This window comes from Vitis vinifera, chromosome 11 (genome assembly GCF_030704535.1).
Source record: "Vitis vinifera cultivar Pinot Noir 40024 chromosome 11, ASM3070453v1".
In the NCBI taxonomy this organism is placed as follows: domain Eukaryota; kingdom Viridiplantae; phylum Streptophyta; class Magnoliopsida; order Vitales; family Vitaceae; genus Vitis; species Vitis vinifera.
The window spans coordinates 17,995,401-18,020,040 of NC_081815.1; the positions used below are offsets into that span (position 1 = coordinate 17,995,401).

Consider the following 24,640-nt stretch of genomic DNA (forward strand, 5'->3'; position numbering starts at 1 on the left):
AAGCCCATAATTCCCTAAATTCATTCATAACAACAAAAGAATCATCAATGAAATAGGCAGCGATCTTAATGCCAATGAAGAACATAATGAATGACTACATGTTTTAATGCATGTCTATCAGTGATCAATATCAAAATTCTCATTAAAAACCACTTACCCACTGTTTGGTGTTCTGAGAAGATTCACCCACATTTCAATTGTTAATTCATTTTACTTTCCATCAGTTAATTAGCAACCATATGGCGTTTTCCTATTTATATATACTCATACGAAGATCCAAATCACAAAATCCACAACCTCACTGTAACTGCTACTAAATCGGAAAACATCCAATAACATACAAAAAAAAAAACTCCTGATTTCACAAATCTAATCATAAGATTAAACCCACAATCACCAACCAAATCAATGAAGATAAGCTGGGATCTTAATACGAATGAAGAGCATACTCATAACATACGCAATCACCACCGACGCCACGCCGGCCGAGGCGAACGACACCTTCACGCTCTTCGCCCTGTTTCGATCCAGAGCGAGGTCCATCAGGACGATGCCAATGCCACCGAGGACGAACATGAAGCCGGAGGAGAGGCCCTCGATGATGTACTGGCCGTTGACACGGCCGGGAAGGAAGACGACGGGACGGACGGCACCGGTGTGGCGGTCCTGGGATGAGCCGATGCCGGGAGGCTCGACGATGACGTCATAGACGATTCCGGAGACCACCATGAAGTAAGTGAGGAGGAGGAGGGCGTAGACGGTCATGGGGGAGGGGAGGGAGAGCGACGGCAGCTTCAGGCGGAGCCGCGGCGGGTGGAGGAAGCTGAATGGGAGGACCTTGAGGATGTGGAAGATTGGATCCATGGATGTAGCAACGGTGGTGGAGTCGGCTGCTAGGGTTTCTGATTTGGGAGCCATTGGCGCTCTGTGTTAGAAAATGGATCTCTCTCTCCTCCGTGGTCTTGTACACTAGATGACATTAAAAATAAAAAAATAAAAAAATAAACAAAATTTTTTAAAAAAAATTAAAAAAAAAAAAGACGAAAATTACAATAAAATATAATTTTCCAGGTTAATTAATTAAAACTTAAATTTAAATCAAATTAAGATTAATTTACAAAGTACACCAAATACAAGTCAAATTTAAGTCTTCAACCTAATTGATTTTTAAAAGTTATTTAAAATTCATCCAGATTTTAAGTCTGGAATATATTTAAAATATTTAGTCCAAAATAGGATCAACATATTTAAATAAATCATTAAATAATTATAAATCATAAAAATATAAGTTTTAAATATCGATTTAGTTCAATTGTGTTGGTTAATGAAATTTTCAAATAGACTAACCTAATCGGTTTCAATAATGTTAAAATTGTCCAAGCTTTATAATTGTTGAAAATCAAATTAAACAAGTCAGTTTTCATGGTTCCCAAATTGAATCGACCTTTATGATAGTTGAAAATCGAATTGCTTTTATGTTTTTGGTTAACTTCTATCGATTTTTACTAATTTTTTAGTTTTCACTTACACTCATAAAAATCCTTAATATTAACATAGAAATAATATTTAATAAACATATTAGGAGCGGGCCTCACTAGTAGGACTTAAAGGGCAAGTTTTAACATTATGATGAAATTTGGAGTGAAACTCAACCCCGATAACTACATTTTTAGGATCAAGAGTTGAAATTTTTTTGTTACATAGTAAGCTAAAGAGGGATTAATGTAAATCTAGAGCAAATACAAATAATATTAGGAATGTCCTTTCCCATGAAAGTCAAGGGCCTTTAATGCTTAATTGATCGAATAACAACCTTTAGCAAATTTATCTCAAAGTGCTCATATAGTTGTTCTCCATTCTACAAAGTTGCTTAGTAAGAAGTATAGTATGGAATGGACGTTTAGATGTGACGAAGCCTCTTAACAACTAAAGACATCGTCATAACATTGTTAATTTTGTCATTTTCTATGGTTAGGGAGAAGCTCTCTTTATACTTGGTGGCATCTAGCACAACCATTGTTCTTACTAAGGAAGATAACTAGTTACATTTGCCAATTTATCATATGAGCAAGGTTCTGAGTGATGTAGAGACAATGTACTCACCCTTGGAGAAAATAAACATTTGCCCATGTAGGAAAACTACGTCCTTATTTCCAAACTTATACAATGACAATCTTAATGGAGCATCCATTGAGAATAGTACTATAGAATCTTGACATGTTAAGCAAACGAATAAGGTGGTTAAGTGAGCTTGGAGAATTCAAGGTTCTCTATAAGCATAAATGTGCAATAAAGAGTTAGGTGTTGATTGATTTTGCAATAGAGATAGGTGAAGACTAAAATGGGTGGACTCTAAATCGGTGAGTGATTTTGGAACCTCCCGAATGATGGATCCACTTTGCATAAAAGATTAGGCATGGTGATTGTTTTAATGAGTCCCAATAAGATAATTCTAGAATGAACATTGAAAATAAAGTTTGATGAAGTAAAGTATAAATCATTTATCATGGAATAACAAATGACACTCAAGCTGCAAGTAAAAAACATTAAGGTTTAGAGTGACTTTAAGCTTGTCATTGAGCAGGTGTTAAACTAATTTTAAGTTAAAGATTCTAGGATATTGAATACCAATGGAAACCAAAGGAAGTCATGTAGAAATTTTTCAAGATAGAAATACAACAATGCCCTTAGAAGATAACCAAGATTGATGTACACATCATCTTCCACTACCTTACATCAGCTGATCGAGTTATAAGTTTGATAATGAAACAATATTGGTAGAAGCATATGTGACAAATGACTTGAATGAGAAGAGTATACCTATAATCTATATTTTAAAAGATGGTACTCTCCCCCTAACAAATTAGAGGCACATAAACTAAAGATAAAGTATATCTGATATGCTTTAATATAAAATATATTGTATCACCATTCCTTTTTGGGCTCGTATCTCCAATGTTTGAGAGAGAAGCATATGTTATGTTAAGATAAATTCAAGTGTTTACAAGACCCACGTTGGCGACACATGGCCAATACCCCCTCCCCCCTCTCTCTCACTCTCTTTCTTTTCCTCTCTCACATCCTAATTTATTTTTCATTTTTTTGATAAATTTAATTTAATTTTTTTATTATTTATTTATTTAATTTTTTTATTTTCTGTAATTTTTTAAAATTTGTGTTGGATGTTCTATTAAATAATTTGTTTTTTTAAATGATGGTTTCTCATCAATTTTGAGATGTTTAAACATTTTGGATTTAATATTTAATTAAATAACAGTTAATCTACAATGACACTTAATTACCATATTATAGATAATTTTTCAACAAAAATTTCATCACTCTTAATTGATTTATATTAGTTATTTAAAGGAATCATTTAATTGATTAAGAAAATTCAAGATTTTTTCCTATAAAATTTACGAAAATTCTTGAAAATTTTCCAATGAAAATTCTTGTTGTTTTTCTAATTCCTTCAAAAGTTTTAAATGTTTTTATAAAATTTTGAACTTTTTTATTTATTTATGTTTTCATGTCTTAATTGAATGATTTGATATAATGTATATTTTTCTTTCATTTAATATCAAAGACATCGAATTATTTAATTTAGTGTATGTTCGGATGTAGTTCTTATTTTCTATTTTTTAAAACAAAAAATAGCAATAACTTCTAATATAAGAACTTTTGGAGGTTCATATTGAGAATTTAATAGTTTTTAAAAATTAATTAAAAAATGTTGAAGTATTAAAAAAAATTTTACTATCTCATATTTAAAAAAATTTTGAAATAATTTTCAAGGATACAATTGTTCCTAATTAACCCCTCACCCTACTTGACAATTTTTGGCTTTGCCAGTACTAAAAGGCGATGTCTAGCTATCTGTAATTTCATATTGGATAGGAAAGAAAGTTCTTAAGGTTATATAAGTATGAGTTCCTCTTAATCATATGAGTATATTTTAAAGTCATGAGGGCCCCTTTTGGGCCTAGAGCAGATAATATCTACATGGTTGGATGTGAGTCAATACAAATGGTATCAGAATTGATTCATAGCCCTGGTGTGAGAGTTTGTTTGACCTAACAATCCTATGAGACACAAAAAGGACGTTGTGTTTGTATGAAGAGTGAATGAGGTTGATTGTGATATTTCACATTGAATGAAGGAGAAAATTCTTGGGGTTATATAAGTATAAGCTCTCTTAACCACATAGATCCGTTTTGAAGTTGTGATGATGCATTTGGCCTCAGAGCAAATAATACCTATACAATTGGATGCAATTCATTACACTGGCACATAAAGCAATTATTAAAAGGTTACTTTTGGATGCATATGCAGCGTGAGACACACTAGTTTGTTAAAGAGTTGTGTCTCCTATTAAAGATATACACTACTAATACATCAATGGTCAAATAACTAGCCCTTGGCCTTTTGCCCGATGGGTGATCAACAGAATATGGCCATTGCCTCAAGCCCTAGGTCAAAAATACTTTTATTTGGTTTATCTATGAAAAAGTTGAGAAAAAAAAAAATTAAAGTAGGAATATATCTTATCTGAACTTTTCTACCTTTCTTTATGAAAAGAAGGAAGAAAACCTTTTAATATCATTCACCATCTTTTCATTAACATTTTGGTTTTTATCTTTTTCTATAGTATCCAATATATATGAGAAAATGATTTTTGTTAACATCTTTTTTAGAAGACCAAACATAGTCTTATGTTCCAAACTCCTATGGATCATCTTATTTTTCTTAACATTTTTTTAAATTTTTTTATATTATCTAAATATAAGAAAATGAGTTTTTCTTAATATATTTTTTAGGTCATGTTTAATTTCTGAACAAAAAGTATAAGAGAGAAAAAGTAAAAGAAAAAAAAAATTTTAAATCAATAGATTATTTTTGTATTCTACTTTAAATATTTAAAAAAATTATTATCTTTCATTTCTTTTTTATTTTCCTGAAACCAAACACAAGATTCAAAGACGAAACATAGCACTACATTCGAAATTCTTAAGCAAAATCCAATAGTCTTCTCTCGGCATTCATTCATCAGCAACTTTCACCACCTTTTTCCCAACGTTATCTCCACGAAAGAGTCCTACGAAAGCAGATGGAATACTCTCCACACCCTGGGAGATATCTTCAAGTACATGAATTTTGTCAGTGCTGAGGTGATTCGACATTGTTGAAATGAAATCATCCATCCCCTTCAAGTAATCAATCACCAAGAACCCTTGGACCTTGAGTCTCTTGTACACAATATCAATCATATCTGGTGCAACTCGCTCTCCAATCCCTGTATATTCTGAGATTATTCCACAAACAGCAATTCTACCAAAGGGATTCATGTTAGCCACCGATGCTTCCAACATCTTGCCTCCCACGTTATCAAAATATATATCAATCCCATCAGGGAAGTACCTATAGGAACAAATTAACCAATGAATCACCTTCCAAATGACCATTCCTATGATGAAGTTTTTGAACACATGGTTTCATTTATAAGGTTTTAACCATTTCATTTGAAAATCAATGATATCATACACCATAAGTCTATCCTAAAAGATGACATTTAGTAACCAGTCGTCTAGTTTAAGAGAGGCCTAATATGACACTTTAGTTACTTGAACTCATGACTTTTACTCTAGTACCAATTTTTGGATTGGGTTTTAACTATCTCATCTGAAAACCAATTAATATTCAATAAGAGTAGGTCAAACATTTTATGAAATTTGATATCTTATTTGAAAATCAATTAGTATTCAAACATTTTATGACATTCAATATTAGACTTTGCAAACCTGTTTTAAAAAATAATATTTGGCGACCTATCCCAAAACTTAAGAGCGACCCAAGATGAAACTCCAATGACTTGAACCCATGATCCTAACTCTATTATCGAATTTTTGATCAAACTTTCACCATCTCATCTAAAAACCGTATCCAATGAGGGTAAATCAAACATTTTATGAAATTCGATATCACACCTTCTAAACTTGTTCTAATAACTATCATTTGGATTACCTGTCCTCGAATTTAAGAGCATCATTATTACACCTTGATAATGTTACTGTAACTACCTTTTGAGAGTAGACTTCAGATCGGCTTCCTCCTTGTAGTTGAATGCATCATCAAAACCGAGCTTCCCTTTTAGCAACTCAACCTATAATTCAATTTTTTGACAGAATTGTATAAGAATATGGTTTGATATATAGTGAAGGAGAAGTGGAAGAAGCTAGCCTTTTGTTTTGTTCCAGCACAGCCCACAACATGGCAGCCGAAGAGCTTGGCATATTGTCCCACCAAATTTCCAACTGATCCACAAGCAGCTGATACAAATACTTTCTCCCCCTTCTTAGGTTTACATACTTCGAAGAAACCGCCATACGCTGTTAGCCCACTAAGCCCTGCAATCAACACTAGTTTTCAATTCCACTTGAAAATACGAAGGATAAGAATAATAATTGGGGTTGTAAGTTGTCTAAATCATATCGGATTTGTGACTAACTCAAGTTTAATTTGAATTGAACCCGATCTCTAATGAAAGGTACTTAATCAAGTTAACTTCACGTCAAATTTGAACTAAACTCAATTGACTGCTTGAGTTAAGACTCAAATTTATTGTATTAATCAAATTAGTCTATAATTTTTTTTAAATTATTGAATTTTCATAGTCGTCTTCGAATTTGGCTGAATTGAAACTCTTAATAATGATTTTTTTTAACAAGAAAATGAGATAGTGTTTTATATATATAATTAAATTAATTTAATATTTTTTAAAATTAACTAAAAAGGCACATATAAAATGAATATTGCTATATATTATAATAAGTATTTTTAAAAAGTATTAAATTAGACTCAGGCTAAGTTGAAATTACCTAAATTCTTGACCCAATTGAACCCGAATATTTAAAATGATGGTCCAAACTATAAGAAATTGGATTTGCAATAAGCTTTCTTTTCATTATTCTATATCTTTCTGCACTATTACAACCTATTTATATATTTTTTGAAGAGAAGATAATTAAGTAACAATTTACAAGTATGTTAGTTAAGCTATAACAAAATAACAAACTGGACTATTATCTAATACAGATGAGGAGTATTCTGGTGCAGTTTGGTAATTAGTTTTGAGACTGCTACGAGGTTCATCACAAACCATTCAAACTCTTTGCCTAAGAATGATGTGATGAGAGATTTTGCAAGAATAGAGGAGCAAACATACCGAGAACTCCAAGGTGGTAAGAGAGAGGAAATCCCATGGGATCCAACTTCCTGAAGGTGTTACCTCCTTTGACGATGGTATACTCTTCCCAATTGATAAGCCCCACAACTAAATCATCCTTCTCAAACTCAGGGTTTCCAGAAGCCATAACTCTCCCAATACCATTAGCACTAATGGCCTGCACATTTTTATTAGTTGCCTCTTAGACTATGCTAGCCAATTGAAGAACATCAAACAGGAACTGCACAATGTTGGAATGTTTGGAGACTTCAAGCATCAAATTATGTAAAGGTCTACCCGTTTTTTCAAGGTGAGAGCGTGTTTCGATTTAGTTCCTAAAACTTTTTTAAGCATAGATATATTTTGGTAGAAAAAAAAAAAAAAACTAAGGATATGTTTAAGACTATTTTTTAGAACAATTTTCTATTATTTAAAACAAAAAAACAACAAAAAACAAGAAAAACATGTTAAACGACCAAAAATTGCTTTCTATTTTTTTTCTTAAGAATATATAATATGGTGTTAATTAATAGAGAATATTTTTTAACTGTTTTTATTTCATTTCACTTATTCCGTGAGAGTTATTTTAAAAAATAATTATACAAAAAATAAAATGATTAAAAATAAAATATAATATATAAATTTTATTTTTAAAATATTAAAAACATTTCAGGTTTCAAACAAATTTTTATTTTATAAAATATCATAAAACAGTTTTTTAAAACACAAAACAAACCCTAATGTTACAAGCATATACATGTTTAGAAGTTTTCCATTTTTTACTAAAATTCTTATTCTAATGACTTATTTGATACTTAAGCATAATTGAGGATTAATATTGTTTGAAATATTATTTGAAAGTAAATTGAGCCGCAAGTCAAAGTTCATCAAAAATTCATTTTTGTAGTTTATTTTTAAAAAAAATTAAGATGATTTTACCTATAAAGTGATATCCAAACTCTTCTACATCATAGAAAAATAAAAGTTTGTCTTCTTTGCCTTTATACTAAAATAGTATGAAATGTTCAAAGAATAAAATCATAGACTATTTTAGTCTAACCTTGATCTGAAATAATTAGTCAACCATGTGAAACCAAATCCCAAAGAAAAATCTAAAAAAGATTTACACCCTGACGAGCTCACCTGGCCAGGAGTTATGCCATCTGCAGTACTAACAAGTTTCTGCGAAGAGCAAACTCTCTTCATTCGATTGATCTGGTACGGATCGATGGAAACATAGAGATTTTTCACTATCACATCTTTCGAACCCGGCTCCACAGATAGATGTAAAGCCGCAGTCTTGAGCTCAAAGTCGGATTCCTGAGGTGATGATCCATCAATGTGGGTCTTAACTGTTACATATTTGTTGGTGACCTCCATTGTTGTCTAGCCTTTCAGATTTGTTAGACAGAAGCTCGCTCATTCGATGAGAGAAGCGTAGGGCAGAATGATTGAGACTGATGAAGTGTCCTTGTATGTTTGGATATTTTGAATGTAAGACCATTTTAGATCTCTGTGTGGTCCATATATTTTCTGTGGTCATCATGTCCTTAGTAAGGCGGGCCAAAATGGGTAGTCTGAATAAGTATTATTTTCATTAAAAAATGAAGAAACATTTATATAATGAAAATTATGAAAAAGTATTATTTTTTTTAAATTATTTGAAAAAGAAAAAATACAATTCTTAATCTCTAACAACGTCTTGTAAGCATATATTTCATGTATATTACCAAAAAGTCATCATTGTCATTGAACAAGTTTTACTTATAATTTGAGAAGTTTTCTATGCCCTATCAATAAAATTCGACCCTAACACAATTTTTATAAATTTAAATTAAGTACTGACTTATATGATCTGTTTAATAAACACGTTAGTTTTCAATCTACTTACATTTCCTTAATTAACTAGTTTAAATAATTGTATTGGTTAACCTAAATCTAACTTATAACATATTTAACCTACATTTGATCTATTTTAAATTTAATTTTAAATAAATAAGTTAATTGAGTCATGAACATATTACATCGAGAGGTAATTCATATTGATTCAAACGAGAGCAAACTTGACTTGATTATTAAATAAATATATGAATATATATTTTCAATAATTAGGTCATATTTTAATACTTCTTTTAACTAAATTATAAATCTTATTGTATTTAAATGAAGTTATTTAATTGAGTACGTGAATTTTCACCTCTATCTTAAAAGTCTTGTTACTTGATAAGACCTTTTTTACCATCCATAATCCGATAAGATCATTATACTTCATGATTGGAATAGGGTAAATTAACATTTGTCTATTCTTATCCAATCCCTAATTGGTAGGTGTTGATGAATGACCTAATATAATTAAGAGTTCATTTGACAGTAATTTAAGTAAAACGTTTTTAGCTTAAAAAGTGTTTTTGAAAAAAAATTAGATATTTGACAAATTTTAAGAAATACTTTCAAAAATCTGAAAAATCATTTATAGTATTGAAAAATTATTTGTAATATTTTCTAGAGAAACATTTCATAAATGATTTTTCTAAAAACGTTTTTAAAGAAAACACTTTGAATAAAAACACTATCAAATACTTTGAATGAAAACCTCAATCCAATTGATGAAAGTTTCTCTCAACTTTCTAAAAGTTGGATCAATCTTGAAATAGAGCATTAAAAATACTTAGCTAAAAACAAGTTGCCCAAGACTTCCAAAAATTCTTTAAAAACTTTATCAAGATAATCCTTATTTTGAAAATTTCATATTGATTAAATTTCATCTCTTTGGCCATCACCTCAACTACATACCTTAGTCTCTTAAACATTTTCAACACATCGTACTTCATTATACGAGTAATCCAAAAGAGGATTCGAAAGACCCGAGCTAAATGTACATTTGGGAATTTTTGACCTTGAATTACCAACATATGTGAAACACTCACAACAACAATCAAATTTTAGTTTAAGATTTGAAAATCAATTTTTAAAAATTTCAATCACAACAAATAAAATAAAATAAAATAAAATAAATAAACCAACTACACCATATAGTCCTAATGCTACTACTCAAAATTCTTATTGAAGAGGAATCGATATCCTTAATATTCATCCATCTGCAATTTTCACCATTTTCTTTCATAGATAGGTAGAGTCCGATCCGGGTCACCATCTAAGCCAGGATAGTTATCAAACCATCATTGAATTGACAAACCAGTAGTTGAACCGTTGACTTGATGAACTAGTTTGCTGGTTCTACCTTGAATCCCCTTCAATTTTTGTCAAAACGGGCCCAGCTTAATGGGCCTCAGTCTTAGAAGCCCAACTATCTGTTGGACCTCATGCTTCTTGCAATGTTTGCAATTCCACTGGGCTACTTTTTAACTTGTATTTAGTATTGCAAACCAAAAAATAATACAACATAATTCTTTTCAAAATATTTATAATAATGAAAGTGTAAATAATATAATTTTTTTAAATAATAAAATAATAGCCATATAAATTTTAATATGTAGGTAAAATTAATTAAATTTTAATAAATATCTTCACATATATTATATATCTTTTATTTAATAAAATGTTAAAATATTAATATATGTATATATTTATTTGATAATATTAAAAAATGAAAAACTAAATATTATTTATTTTTATTTTCTTTATATTATATACTTAAATTTTTTATAAGTAATTTTAATTTTAATAATACATAAATTATATATTTATAACCTTACTAGTTGGACCGTGGTTGATTGTTATGACAATTGAACTATGAAATGACAACTTTTTGGATTTAATAATGACTAGTTGGTTTTGAAAATATTGGTCATTCTATATAAAGGATAAAACATGACCAATAAATTTTTTAAAAAAAAATTGATTGATTTTTCTTACTTTCCTAATCTTCACTCTATTTCTTTTTCTGTTGCTTTCTTGCATATATTTGGAAAAAACTTGCATAATTTTACCTACACTAGTCACTATACTTGGAACATAAACAATCCTAGATCATGAATCATATGTTAATTAATGTTGCTCTTGTTTTTTTGCTAACTAACAAATCAAATAATACAATTAATCCAAAAAAATTTCTTATGACTATGTTTGGTTCCATAAATTTTGAGAAAAAATATAAGAAAGAAAAACATACAAGAAAAATGAAAAATACTTGTTTCAAGTTAAAATCAAACCTTTTCTAATCTACACATTCCACCTAAATGGACCGTTTTTTTCGCCACTTATGGTGGAATCTTATGTACAAGCTTGAGCTAGTTTGGTTTAAGAATTGATTGTTAATTGCATAATCAAAAAACAGAATAAAAGGAGTAGAAGTGAAGGAAAATTCTCAATTTGGTATGGTTTTCACAAAGCCAAAATTTAATGGTAGTTGGGGAGTAAGCATTAGGTACCATGCAATTAATCAAGATTCTATGAAGCACACTATTTGAGGAATTAGAGTGGTGACATAATGTTTTTCTTGTAGAGCATACATCACCAATTTGGATAAGCATACAAAATTGAAAATGAGCTGCAAATTGGAAAGTTATTTGGGTAAATTTCAAATTGGTTGAGATTAAAAATTACATCCATGAATCATCCCATTCAAATACTTAAATGGTATCCCATACCATAGTGATGACCAACCATACCATTTTTGAAGAATTTTGTTGAGTGAATTATTTTTTAATATTTTCATTATTTAGAAAAAATAAAAACCAAACACTTTTTATGTACATCTTGTCCTTCAATGATGAAATTACATAAGTGAGAATAGCCATTGATGAAATGATTTATTGACTCACAATTTGTGGAGTCATCATTTTATGGACTGAATCCTTTTGGTTTGCAAACCAGTGGTTTATTTTTTGAAAATTCTTTTTTATTGATTATTTTATTTAAAATTATTTCTTATTTTATTTATTCATTTATTCTAAAAAAATAGAAAAATAAAGTTCATAAAATAATAATGGATTCCAAGATGGGATTTACTTAGTGGGAAGGTGTTAGAGACATCAATAAATCCGAAAATATTTGAAAATGATAGAGTTGTATTTGACTTTTGGAAAATTAGAACATTTTTAGTCTTTTTAACATTTGAATCATAAAAATTTTTAAATGTTAAAAAATTTAAAAATACTTCTTAAAATTACTGTTAAATGAGTTTTTAGTATATATGATGTTTCCTAAAGACTCAATACTAAAACAAAAATAAAATAAATAGAATGCCTATGTGGAAGTAATAGCCCAATAAAAAATGTTTGTTTCTAATTTCCTCCTAACCATCCATGTAGCTCTAATTTATTTTTATAGAAAGAACAACGCTTTTATTCCCACTATGAGATGTGAACACATTTCAAGCTTATAGAAAAAGTAAAAATAGTGGGAAAAAAAAAAGGAATAAATATGGCTTTCTATTTGAAAGTGAAAAATGTTGAACGCATCACAATGTGATTTTTTTTGTTTCCTTATTTTTAGGATTTATTTTTTAGACAATAATAATAATATAAATGGGTTTTGGTAGCTGAGCAACCTTCCATGATTAAGCCTTTATTCCTCTCCGTGATGACCCAAACCTCGGGGTGCTCAGTGTCCTGCAATAACCAAAGTTATAAAAATAGTTAATACTTCATTCAGATATACTTTTTGTTTTTTGTTTTTAAAATAGAAAATTTTATATAAGAAGTAAAAAACTTTTATGCAAAAAAGTTTTGACTTACCTTATCTATTCTTGAAAATTACTTTCAAAATTTTAAAATTTGAGATAGTAAAATTTTTTAATACCTCAATATTTTTTATTCAGCTTTTAAAAACTACTAAATTTTCACTATAAACCTCCAAAAGTTTTTATATTAAAAGTTACTACTATTTTTTGTTTAAAAAAAATAGAAAATAGGAACTACATCCAAATAGACACTAAATTAAATAATTTTATGCCTTCAATATTAAATAAAAGAAAAATATACACTTTATCAAATCATTCAATTAAGACATGAAAACATAAGTAAAGAAGGTTCAAAATTTTATAAAAACATTTAAAAAATTTAAAGGAATTAGAAAAAGAATTAGAAAAACAACAAGAATTTTCTTTGGAAAATTTCAAGAATTTCCATAAATTTTATAGAAAAAAATCTTGAATTTCCTCAAACAATTAAATAATTCTTTTAATATTTTTCTTCAAATAACTAATATAAATAAATTAAGAGTGATGAATTTTTTTTTGGAAGAATAATCTACAACATGGTAATTAAGTGTCATTGTAGATTCACTTTTATTTAATTAAATATCAAATCCAAAATGTTTAAACATCTAAAAATTGATGAGAAACCATCATTTGAAAAAAAATATTTAATAGAACATCAAACACAAATTTGTTTTTTGTTTTTAAAATAGAAATTTTTATATAAGAATGAGGATCCCAAACAACAATGGTAATGATGAGTGATGAGTTATTATATTTAGAACTCCCATGGAGTCCAACTTCTTCAACATGTTACCTCCTTTTATTGAACCATACTCTTCCCGATGATCAAGTCATCTTTTCTCCAACAGAAAAGACAATTCTCGAAATACCAAGAGCATATCAATGGCTTTACAAGTCCATATAAGTTTGTTCAACTACCAATTTCCCTAAAAGTTTGAACTCACAAGATTTGAACTTAGCACCTTTTGAGATATTGAAAAACACAATATGATAAAAGTTGTAAGTTGTGTTCGAGAGAAAGTTATTGTCTATTGTTAGACTCTATGGTAGAATCAAGGGGCCTAAGAAGTGGTGGTTTACCCTATGGTAAATGTTTCCAACTCATGAACTTAGTTGATATGAAGTTATATGATAATACCCAATTTTTCTAATTCAACTGTTTGATCTATGATTTATCATTTATGGACGTTGATAAAATCCTTTCATTTAGCAATACCTTAGGACGATATAACCTTAAATTAAAGTTAGGCAAGGTTTAAACGAGGTGTAGTAAGCAACAAAATGGTTCAGGGAGTTGAAAATAAGTATAGAGACAAAGACAAACAAGAAGGGGATTGAAATACCTTCCATCAAATCAAGTTTTGATACCATATTGAATTACTAATTTTCCTAAAAGTTTACACTAACTAGATTTGAGCTTATATATACATATCATGCTCCTTAACAAAATTAACTTCAATATTGTAGACCATCAAGAAAACCTATATAAAAACCATGAAAATAGTTGTCTTCAACACATAAGCTAGATGGAGTCACCTCATCAAGAATAGTGCCATCTTCATATAGTGAAAGAAGAAGATTGAGAAATTATAGTATACCCTTATGAAGGATGGATATTTATATACAAATAATTTGAGTATATTTTTTTATACTAATTCAAACTCTATCATTTATTCTAATTTAAAACTGTTTGAGTTTATCTTCTGCTTTAATTCAAACTCTATCTTCTACTATAATTTAAACTAATAATAGATAAATATTAATATTTAAATTAAGAATAAACATTAACTTTTTCTAACATGCCCCCTAAAGGTGGAATTTCGATTGGAGATTCCAATCTTAGTCTTGAGAGAAAAAAAAAAAAAACCAACTACAATGTAATGGTTTTGGCAAAGCATCCATTAGTTAATCTTTTAACGACACATGAACAACACAAAGAGCACCATTTTGAACCTAATCGTAAAGGAAATAGTGGTTTTGCAAGAAAGTGAATCAAAGGGTCAAACAATGAGCTAAAACAATTGAAGGGTGAGAAATTGAATATGATGAAGGCTTGTTGAGTGTCCATTGAAAATGATAATGAAGCCAAAAACATGAAAATAAAGCAATTTAACTTTTTGCTTAAAAACTTTTTGCTGAAATTTTGAATAAGAAATGACAAAAACATTAGTGGGAAAAGTATTTACACGGTCCATCAAATTTAGATCAATTTACACGGTCCATCAAATACAAGTCAAATTTAAGTCTTCAACCCAATTGATTTTTAAAGGTTAATTAAAATTCATCTGGATTTTAAGTCTAAAACATATTTAAAATATTTAGTCCAAAATATGATCAACATATTTAAATAAATCATTAAGTAATTATAAATCATAAAAATGTAAGTTTTAAAATATCATTTTAATTCAATTGTGTTGGTTAATCAAACTTTTAAACAAATCAACCAAATCAGTTTCAATAATGCTAAAATTACCCAACCTTTATAATTGTTGAAAATCAAATTAACCAAGTCAGTTTTCACAGCTCCTAAACTGAATTGAGCTTCATGATTGTTGAAAATCAAATTGCTTTTATGTTTTTTGTTAGCTTCAATCGATTTTTATTAGTTTTTTAGTTTTCACTTAGACTCTCATAAAAATCCTTAATATTAACATAGAAATAAATAAACATATTAGGAGTGGGCCTCATTAGTAGGACTTAAAAGGCAAGTTTTAACATTATGATGAAATTTTAAGTGAAACTCAACCTTAGTAATTACATTCTTAGGGTCTGAGAGTCAAAAAAAATTTGTTACATAGTAAGCTGAAGAGGGATTAATGTAAATCTAGAGCAAATACAAATAACATTAGCAATGTTCTTTCCCATGAAAGTCAAGGGTCTTTAATGCTTAATTGATCGAATAACAACCTTGAGCAAATTTATATCAAAGTGTTCATATAGTTGTTCTCCATTCTACAAAGTTGCTTAGTAAGAAGTGGAGTCTGGAGTGGATGTTTGGATATGATGAAGCCTTTTAACAACTAAAGACATCGTTATAATGTTGTTAATTTATTCCTTTCCTATGGTTGAGGAGAAGCTCCCTTTATACTTGGTGGCATCTAGCACAACCATCGTTCTTACTAGGAAAGATAACTAGTTACATTTGTCAATTTATCATATGAGCAAGGTTCTTAGTGATGTAAAGACAATGTACTCACCCTTGGAGAAAATAAACATTTGCTCATGTAAGAGAACTACATCCTTATTTCCAAACTTATACAATGGCAATCTTAATGGAATATCCATTCAGAATAGTACTATAGAATCTTGACATGTTAAGAAAATGGATAAGGTGGTTAATTGAGCTTGGAGAATTCGAGGTTCTCTATAAGTATAAATGTGCAATAAAAAGTTAGGTGTTGATTAACTTTGCATTGGAGATAGGTGAAGACTGAAGTGGGTGGACTCTAAATTGGTGAGTGATTTTGGAACCTCCCGAATAATGGATCCACTTTGCATAAAAGATTAGGCATGGTGATTGTTTTAATGAGTCCCAATAAGATAATTCTAGAATGAACACTGAAAATAGAGTTTGATGAAGTAAGGTATAAATCATTTATCATGGAATGACAAATGACACTCAAGTTGCAAGTAAAAAACATTGAGATTTAGAGTGAATTTAAGATTGTCATTGAGTAGGTGTAAAACTAATTTGAAGTCAAAGATTCTAGGATATTGAAGTACCAATGGAAGCCAAAGGAAATCATGTAGAAATTTTTCAAGATAGAAATACAACAATGCCCCAAGAAAATAACCAAGATGTCAATTCACTAGCTTAGTTTGCTTTTGTCATAACTTGATGTATACATCATCTTCCACTACCTTACATTACTTGATCGAGTTATAAGCTTGATAATGAAACAATGTTGGTAGAAGCATATGTAACAAGTGACTTCAATGAGAGGAGTATACTTATAATCTATATTTTAAAAGACGATACTCTCCATCTAATAAGTTAGAGGCACATAAACTAAAGATAAAGTATATCTAATATGCTTTAATATAAGATGCATTCTATCACCATTACTTTTTAGGCTTATATCTCCGATACTTGAGGGGGAAGCACATTTTATATAGGTTTTCTTGATGGTCTACAATATTGAAGTTAATTTTGTTGAGGAGCGTGATATGTATATATAAGCTCAAATCCAGTTAGTGTAAACTTTTAGGAAAATTAGTAATTCAATATGGTATCAAAACCTGATTTGATGGAAGGTCTTTCAATCCCCTTCTTGTTTGTCTTTGTCTCTATACTTATTTTCAACTCCCTAAAGCATTTTGTTTCTTACTACACCTTGTTTAAACCTTGCCTAAACTTAATTTAAGGTTATATCATCCTAAGGTACTGCTAAATGAAAGGATTTTATCAACGTCCATAAATGATAAATCATGGATCGAACAGTTGAATTAGAAAAATTGGGTATTATCATATAACTTTATATCAACTAAGTTCATGAATTGGAAACATTTACCATAGGGTAAACCACCACTTCTTAGGCCCCCTGATTCTACCATAGAGTCTAACAATAGACAATAACTTTCTCTCGAACACAACTTACAACTTTTATCATATTGTGTTTTTCAAAATCTTAAAAGGTGTTGAGTTCAAATCTTGTGAGTTCAAACTTTTAGGGAAATTGGTAGTTGAACAAATTTATATGGACTTGTAAAGCCATTGATATGCACTTGGTATTTCGAGAATTGTCGTTTCTGTTGGAGAAAAGATGACTTGGTCATCGGGAAGAGTATGGTTCAGTAAAAGGAGGTAACATGTTGAAGAAGTTGGAGTTCTAAATATAATAACTCATCACTCATCATTATCATTGTTGTTTGGGATCCTCATCCTTATATAAAAATTTCTATTTTAAAAACAAAAAACAAATTTGTGTTTGATGTTCTATTAAATAATTTTTTTTTAAATGATGGTTTCTCATCCATTTTTAGATGTTTAAACATTTTGGATTTGATATTTAATTAAATAAAAGTGAATCTACAATGACACTTAATTACCATGTTATAGATAATTCTTCCAAAAAAAAATTCATCACTCTTAATTTATTTATATTAGTTATTTAAAGAAAAATATTAAAAGAATTATTTAATTGTTTGAGGAAATTCAAGATTTTTTTCTATAAAATTTATGGAAATTCTTGGAATTTTCCAAAGAAAATTCTTGTTGTTTTTCTAATTCTTTTTCTAATTCCTTTAAAATTTTTAAATGTTTTTATAAAATTTTGAACCTTTTTTACTTATGTTTTCATGTCTTAATTGAATGATTTGATAAAGTGTATATTTTTCTTTTATTTAATATTATTGAAGGCATAAAATTATTTAATTTAGTGTCTATTTGGATGCAGTTCCAATTTTCTATTTTTTAAAACAAAAAATAGTAGTAACTTTTAATATAAAAACTTTTGGAGGTTCATAGTGAAAATTTAGTAGTTTTTAAAAGCTGAATATAAAATATTGAGGTATTAAAATTTTTTTACTATCTCAAATTTTAAAATTTTTGAAAGTAATTTTCAAGAATAAATAAGGTAAGTCAACTTTTTTGCAAAATTTTTATTACTTCTTATATAAAAATTTCTATTTTAAAAACAAAAAACAAAAAGTATATCGATAGGAGAATTTATTTGGCCCATTAATCCTATAGAACACAACGAAAACGTTGTATTTACATGGAAGAGAAGGGGGTTGATTATGATATTTCACATTGGATGAAGGAGAAAGTTCTTGGAGTTATATAAGTATAATTTCCTTTTAACCATATATATGTGTTTTGAAGCCATGATGATGTCTTTGGACCCAAAGCAAGCAATATCTATACGGTTGGATATGAGTTATTACACTAGCACATAAAACAATTATTAAAAGGTTACTTTTGTATGCATATGTAGCAAGAGACACTAGTTTGTTAAGAGTTGTGTCTCCTATCAAAGATGTACACTACTATCAATGTCGAATAATTATAACTAGCCCTTGGCCTTTTGCCCGATAGACAATCAACATAATATGGCCATTGCCTCAAGCCCTAGGTCAAAAATATTTTTTCTTGGTAGCAACTAATTATTTTACAAAGTGGATTAAGGCAAAGTTTTTTGTGTGAATATGAGAATCAGAAGTGTGTCGATCCTTTTATTTGGTTTATCTATGAAAAAGTTGAGAAAAGAAAATTAAAGTAGGAATATATCTTGTCTTAACTTTTCTACCTTTTTTAAGCAAAATCCAATAGTCTTCTGTCGGCATTTATTCATCAGCAACTTTCACCACCTTTTCCCAACATTATCTCCCTGAAAGAGTCCTACGAAAGCAGATGAAATACTCTCCACACCCTGGGATATATCTTCAAGTACATGAATTTTGCCAGTGCTGAGGTGGTTCGACATTGTTGAAATGAAATCATCCATCCCCTTCAAGTAATCAATCACCAAGAACCCTTGGATCTTGAGTCTCTTGTACACAATATCAATCATATCTGGTGCAGCTCGCTCTCCAATCCCTGTATATTCCGAGATTATTCCACAAACAGCAATTCTACCAAAGGGATTCATGTTAGCCACCGATGCTTCCAACATCTTGCCTCCCACGTTATCAAAATATATATCCATCCCATCAGGGAAGTATCTATAGGAACAAATTAACCAATGAATCACCTTCTAAATGACCATTCCTATGATGAAGTTTTTGAACACATGGTTTCATTTATAAGGTTTTAACCATTTTATTTGAAAATCAATGATATCATACACCGTAAGTCTATCCTAAGAGATGACATTTAGTGATCAGTAGTCTAGTTCAAGAGAGACCTAATATGACACTCTAGTTACTTGAACTCATGACTCTTACTCTAGTACCAATTTTTGGATTGGATTTTGACTATCTCATCTGAAAACCAATTAATATTCAATGAGAGTAAGTGAATCTTTTATGAAATTTGATATCTTATTTGAAAATCAATTGGCATTCAGACATTTTATGACATTTAATATTAGACTTTGCTAACCCATTTTAAGAGATAATATTTGGTGACCTATCCACATGGCTAAGATTTGAAATATTGATAAATATAGATATATCAGTATTTGTATTTTATGGATATATTGGAACTATCGATGGATATTTTGACAAAAAATCTATAAGAAGAAAATTATTCAAAATTCATGAAAATATTTGGAAAAACTCCAAAAAATAATAAAATAAGTAAGAATGCATATATTAAAGTTATTTTATAAATGTAATTGACATAAGTATGGTTAAGGAGAAAAATATAGGTAAGTAAAGATATATCGGTCTTAATATATAATTTATTATTTATTTTATCAAATTAATTTGAATTTATAAAATACTAGAACTTCGTTATTATTTTTTATATATTTTAATTTTTTTTAATAAATTTATATTTTTAATATTTTAAAATAAAAACATTCAAAATTAGAAGGATAAATATAAAAAATTTAAAAGTAAAGTGATAGTAATTTTTTAAAATAGGATTAATGAGATAAATAATGATATATTTAATATTAAAACTATAATTTATTTAATTTAAATGTATTCAATAATATAAAATAAATAATGATGCATATGATATTTTAATATTTATATTTTTATATTTAATTATCATATAAATGATATAAAAAGCCTTGTTAAGAAAATTATAATATTGGTTTTTATACTTTTATTAATCAATTAAATATAATTTAAAATAAAATAATTAGAATTAATTATTCTTTTATTTTTTAATAATGAAGTTTTAATTACATATTTAGTGTGAACACTTATTTACAAAAGTAAACTTGGTCTAGTGGTAAAAATACCGATAAATCCCGAAATAATATCATACCTTCTAAACTTGTTTTAATAACTATCATTTGGATGACCCATCCTCAAATTTAAGAGCATGATTATTACAACCTAACAATGTTACTACAATTACCTTTTGAGAGTAGACTTTAGATCGGTTTCCTCCTTGTAGTTGAATGCGTCATCAAAACCAAGCTTCCCTTTTAGCAACTCAACCTATAATTCAATTTTTTGACAAAATCGTATAAGAATATGGTTTGATATATAGAGAAGGAGAAGTGGAAGAAGCTAGCCTTTTGTTTTGTTCCAGCACAGCCCACAACATGACAGCCGAAGAGCTTGGCATATTGTCCCACCAAATTTCCAACTGATCCACAAGCAGCTGATACAAACACTTTCTCCCCCTTCTTAGGTTTACATACTTCGACGAAACCGGCATACGCTGTTAGCCCACTAAGTCCTGCAATCAACACTAGTTTTCAATTCCACTAAGTTCGAAAATTTAAAAACACTTGCCTAAGAATGATGTCATGATAAATTTTTGCAAGAATAAAAGAGCAAACTTACCGAGAACTCCAAGGTGGTAAGAGAGAGGAAATCCCATGGGATCCAACTTCCTCAAGATGTTACCTCCTTTGACGATGGTATACTCTTCCCAATTGATAAGCCCCACAACTAAATCATCCTTCTCAAACTCAGGGTTTCCAGAAGCCACAACTCTCCCAAGACCATGAGCACTAATGGCCTGTACATTTTTATTAGTTACTTCTTAGACTATGCTGGCCAACTGAAGAACATCAAGCAGGAACTCCACAATTGTTGGGATTTTTGGAGACTTCAAGAAAATACATATCTTTTATATTTATAAATTTTATGTAAAGCTCTACCCATTTTTTCAAGATGGAGGGTGTTTCAATTTAGTTCCTAAAACCTTTTTAAACAAAAATTATTTTTGCAAAAAAAAATAAAAATTAAACATTCGTTTGATAACTATTTTCGAAAACAATATTCTATTTTTCAAAACAAAAAATAAGGAAAATATATTTAACAACCAAAAATTGTTTTTGGTTTTCTATTTTCTATTTTTAAGAATAAAAATAGGATATTTATAGAGAATATCTTTTCATTTAATTTGTTTTGTGAAAAGTGTTTTAAAAAGTAATTATACAAACACATAAAATGATTAAAAATAAAACACCATTCATAAAATTTATTTCCAAAATATATTTTAAAATATTAAAAACAGTTAAGGTCTTTAAGAAGAATTTTTTGTCTATAAAATAGTTTTTAAAGACTATTTTTTAAAATAATTGTCAAACAAACCCTAATGTAAAGAACACGTATATGATCACAAGAAGTTTTATACTATATATTTGAATATATTCAATTTATTTCAGTGTTTAACACAGAATTTTTCATCCATTTTTTTTTTACGAAAATTCTTATTCCAATGACTTATTTGATACTTAAGCATAATTGAGGATTAATATTGTTTGAAATATTATTTGAAAGTTAAATTGAGACGCAAGTGAAAGTTCATCAAAAATTCATTTTTGTAGTTTATTTTTTAAAAAAATTAAGATGATTTTACCTATAAAGTGATATCCAAACTCTTCTACATCATAGAAAAATAAAAGTTTGTCTTCTTTGCCTTTATACTAAAATAGTATGAAATGTTCAAAGAATAAAATCATAGACTATTTTTGTCTAACCTTGATCTGAAATAATTAGTCAACCATGTGAGACCAAATCCCAAAGAAAAATCTAAAAACAGATTTACACCCTGACGAGCTCACCTGGCCAGGAGTTATGCCATCTGCAGTACTAACAAGTTTCTGCGAAGAGCAAACTCTCTTCATTCGATTGATCTGGTACGGATCGATGGAAACATAGAGATTTTTCACTATCACATCTTTCGAACCCGGCTCCACAGATAGATTTAAAGCCGCAGTCTTGAGCTCAAAGTCGGATTCCTGAGGTGATGATCCATCGATGTGGGTCTTCACTGTTACATATTTATTGGTGACCTCCATTGTTGTCTACCCTTTCTGGTTTGTTGACGGAAGCTCACTCGATGAAAGAAGAGGATAGGGCAGAATGATTGAGATTTGAGACTGATGAAGTGTATTTGCATGTTTGGATATTTTGAATGAATGATAATTTTAGATCTCTTTGGTCCGTATATTTTCTGTGGTCATCACTAGTGACGTCCTTAGTAAGCAAAGTTGGTAGTCTTAATCAAAGATAAAAATATTAATAATCATGAATATATCAATAGTTTGATTTTACGGATATATTAAATATATCGATATTTTGACACAAAATATCGATTGACCTAAAATTGATCAAAACTTTTGAAAATATAAAACAAAACTGTTATAAATGAAATTAAAAGTATAATAGACATTTAAAATTATTTTGTTGAATATATATATATATAAATAAGTGTATATTGATTATTAAATTACATAAAATATTATTCAATAATAATATTGTGATATTTGATTATAATATGTTTAATTTTAAAATATATTTAATGTTAAAATTATGATATATTTAATTTAATTGTATTTAATGATAATAAATGTATAATTTTTTAATATTTAATTAATATATTAATAATAATGAAAAATTTTGCTACTTAATTAAATGAAAATTTTTATTTATTTATAAAATAATTATAATTAATTCGTTGTTTAAAAAATTGTTTTAATATTTTGTGTATATGAAAACTTTTATATATATATATATGTATGTGTGTGTGTGTGTGTGTGTGGTGCATGATAAATAAACAAAGGACAAGTTTGCCTAATGGTAAATGGATAACCCATTATTGAGCTTTGACTCCATCAATGTGTAGCGTTAATTGGCGGTATCCCGCGATAATTAGTATTATTTGTTGAGATATTAGGAATGCTTTCCATATACCATTCTTTCCTTATATTATTTAGTGTTGAGATATTAGAAATGTTTAAATATTAGGAAAGTTGAGATATTAGGGAAGTTGAGATATTAGGATATTAGTTATTATTTCCTTATATCATTCTTTCCTTGTATCATTCCTTCCCATTCTTAGAATGGTGATTACCCTCTATATATACTCTGTACATGAACGAATGAAAGTATGAATGGAAAAAACTACCATTTATCAATTTGAAGATGGTATCAGAGCCATGGAACTGAAATCCTGGATATTTTGTCGTTATGGTAGTCCGACAACGATCATCCATCCTAAGACAAGCCCTAATATTGATAAGTCAACCTTCAAATGCACTCACTGCAATAAGATTGATCCCACCAATCTGGATATCCCACAATTTCAAAGCAACGACTCTTGGTATGACCAAGAAAACAATGAGGAACCGAGGGTTTGAACCATGGACCTTTAGATCACGTTTAGGTTATCAACACTTTGTTATTAATAATAATAATCGTGATCAACGAAAGAAGGATTCCAAGAAAACCTCGATTGCAACTGTTGCCGAAATAAAAACAGAGGCTAATGTTGCTGAGAAAGCCTCTGCATTGGTAGCCGCTACAGATCATGGTGGTAAGTTTTTAAATACTTTTACACCTGTTACTAATAGTACATGGATAATTGATTCTGGTGCTACAGATCATATGACTTTTGATTCTAGACAGGTTTCACCCCTTAGACCTTCCTCACAAAAAATTGTTTCCACAGCCAATGGTAACACAACCCCAGTCATTGGGGAAGGATCCTTAACTCTTACTGATACTTTGAATTTGGATTCTATTTTAGTTGTTCCATCTTTAGATTACAATCTTTTATCAGTTTCTCAAATCACCGCAGCCTTATCTTGTATTGTCATTTTTTGGCCTGAATTTTGTGTGATTAAGGACATCCAAACAAGACAGACGATTGGTTGTGGTAT

General features: G+C 29.0%; 3 protein-coding genes across 3 annotated transcripts; all 3 read right to left on the bottom strand.

Moving 5' to 3' along the window:
* Positions 1–224: 224 nt before the first annotated feature.
* LOC100254702 (uncharacterized) lies at positions 225–969 on the bottom strand. The gene has a single exon (XM_002265547.5). It carries the CDS (start codon positions 916–918, stop codon positions 406–408), a length of 513 nt encoding a protein of 170 aa, XP_002265583.1. The 5' UTR covers positions 919–969; the 3' UTR covers positions 225–405.
* Positions 970–4,972: 4,003 nt separating this feature from the next.
* Positions 4,973–8,702, bottom strand: LOC100249583 (2-alkenal reductase (NADP(+)-dependent)). Its single transcript, XM_002265590.4, has 5 exons — positions 8,366–8,702; positions 7,223–7,400; positions 6,238–6,404; positions 6,078–6,160; positions 4,973–5,418 (listed from the first exon to the last, which is right to left on the bottom strand). Exons 1-5 carry the CDS (start codon positions 8,600–8,602, stop codon positions 5,040–5,042), a joined length of 1,044 nt encoding a protein of 347 aa, XP_002265626.1. The 5' UTR covers positions 8,603–8,702; the 3' UTR covers positions 4,973–5,039.
* A 10,433-nt stretch (positions 8,703–19,135) lies between these two features.
* On the bottom strand, positions 19,136–22,897 carry LOC132252519 (2-alkenal reductase (NADP(+)-dependent)-like). The gene is made up of 5 exons (XM_003633157.4): positions 22,541–22,897; positions 21,312–21,489; positions 21,038–21,204; positions 20,878–20,960; positions 19,136–19,568 (listed from the first exon to the last, which is right to left on the bottom strand). Exons 1-5 carry the CDS (start codon positions 22,775–22,777, stop codon positions 19,208–19,210), a joined length of 1,026 nt encoding a protein of 341 aa, XP_003633205.2. The 5' UTR covers positions 22,778–22,897; the 3' UTR covers positions 19,136–19,207.
* Between the last annotated feature and the right edge of the window lie 1,743 nt (positions 22,898–24,640).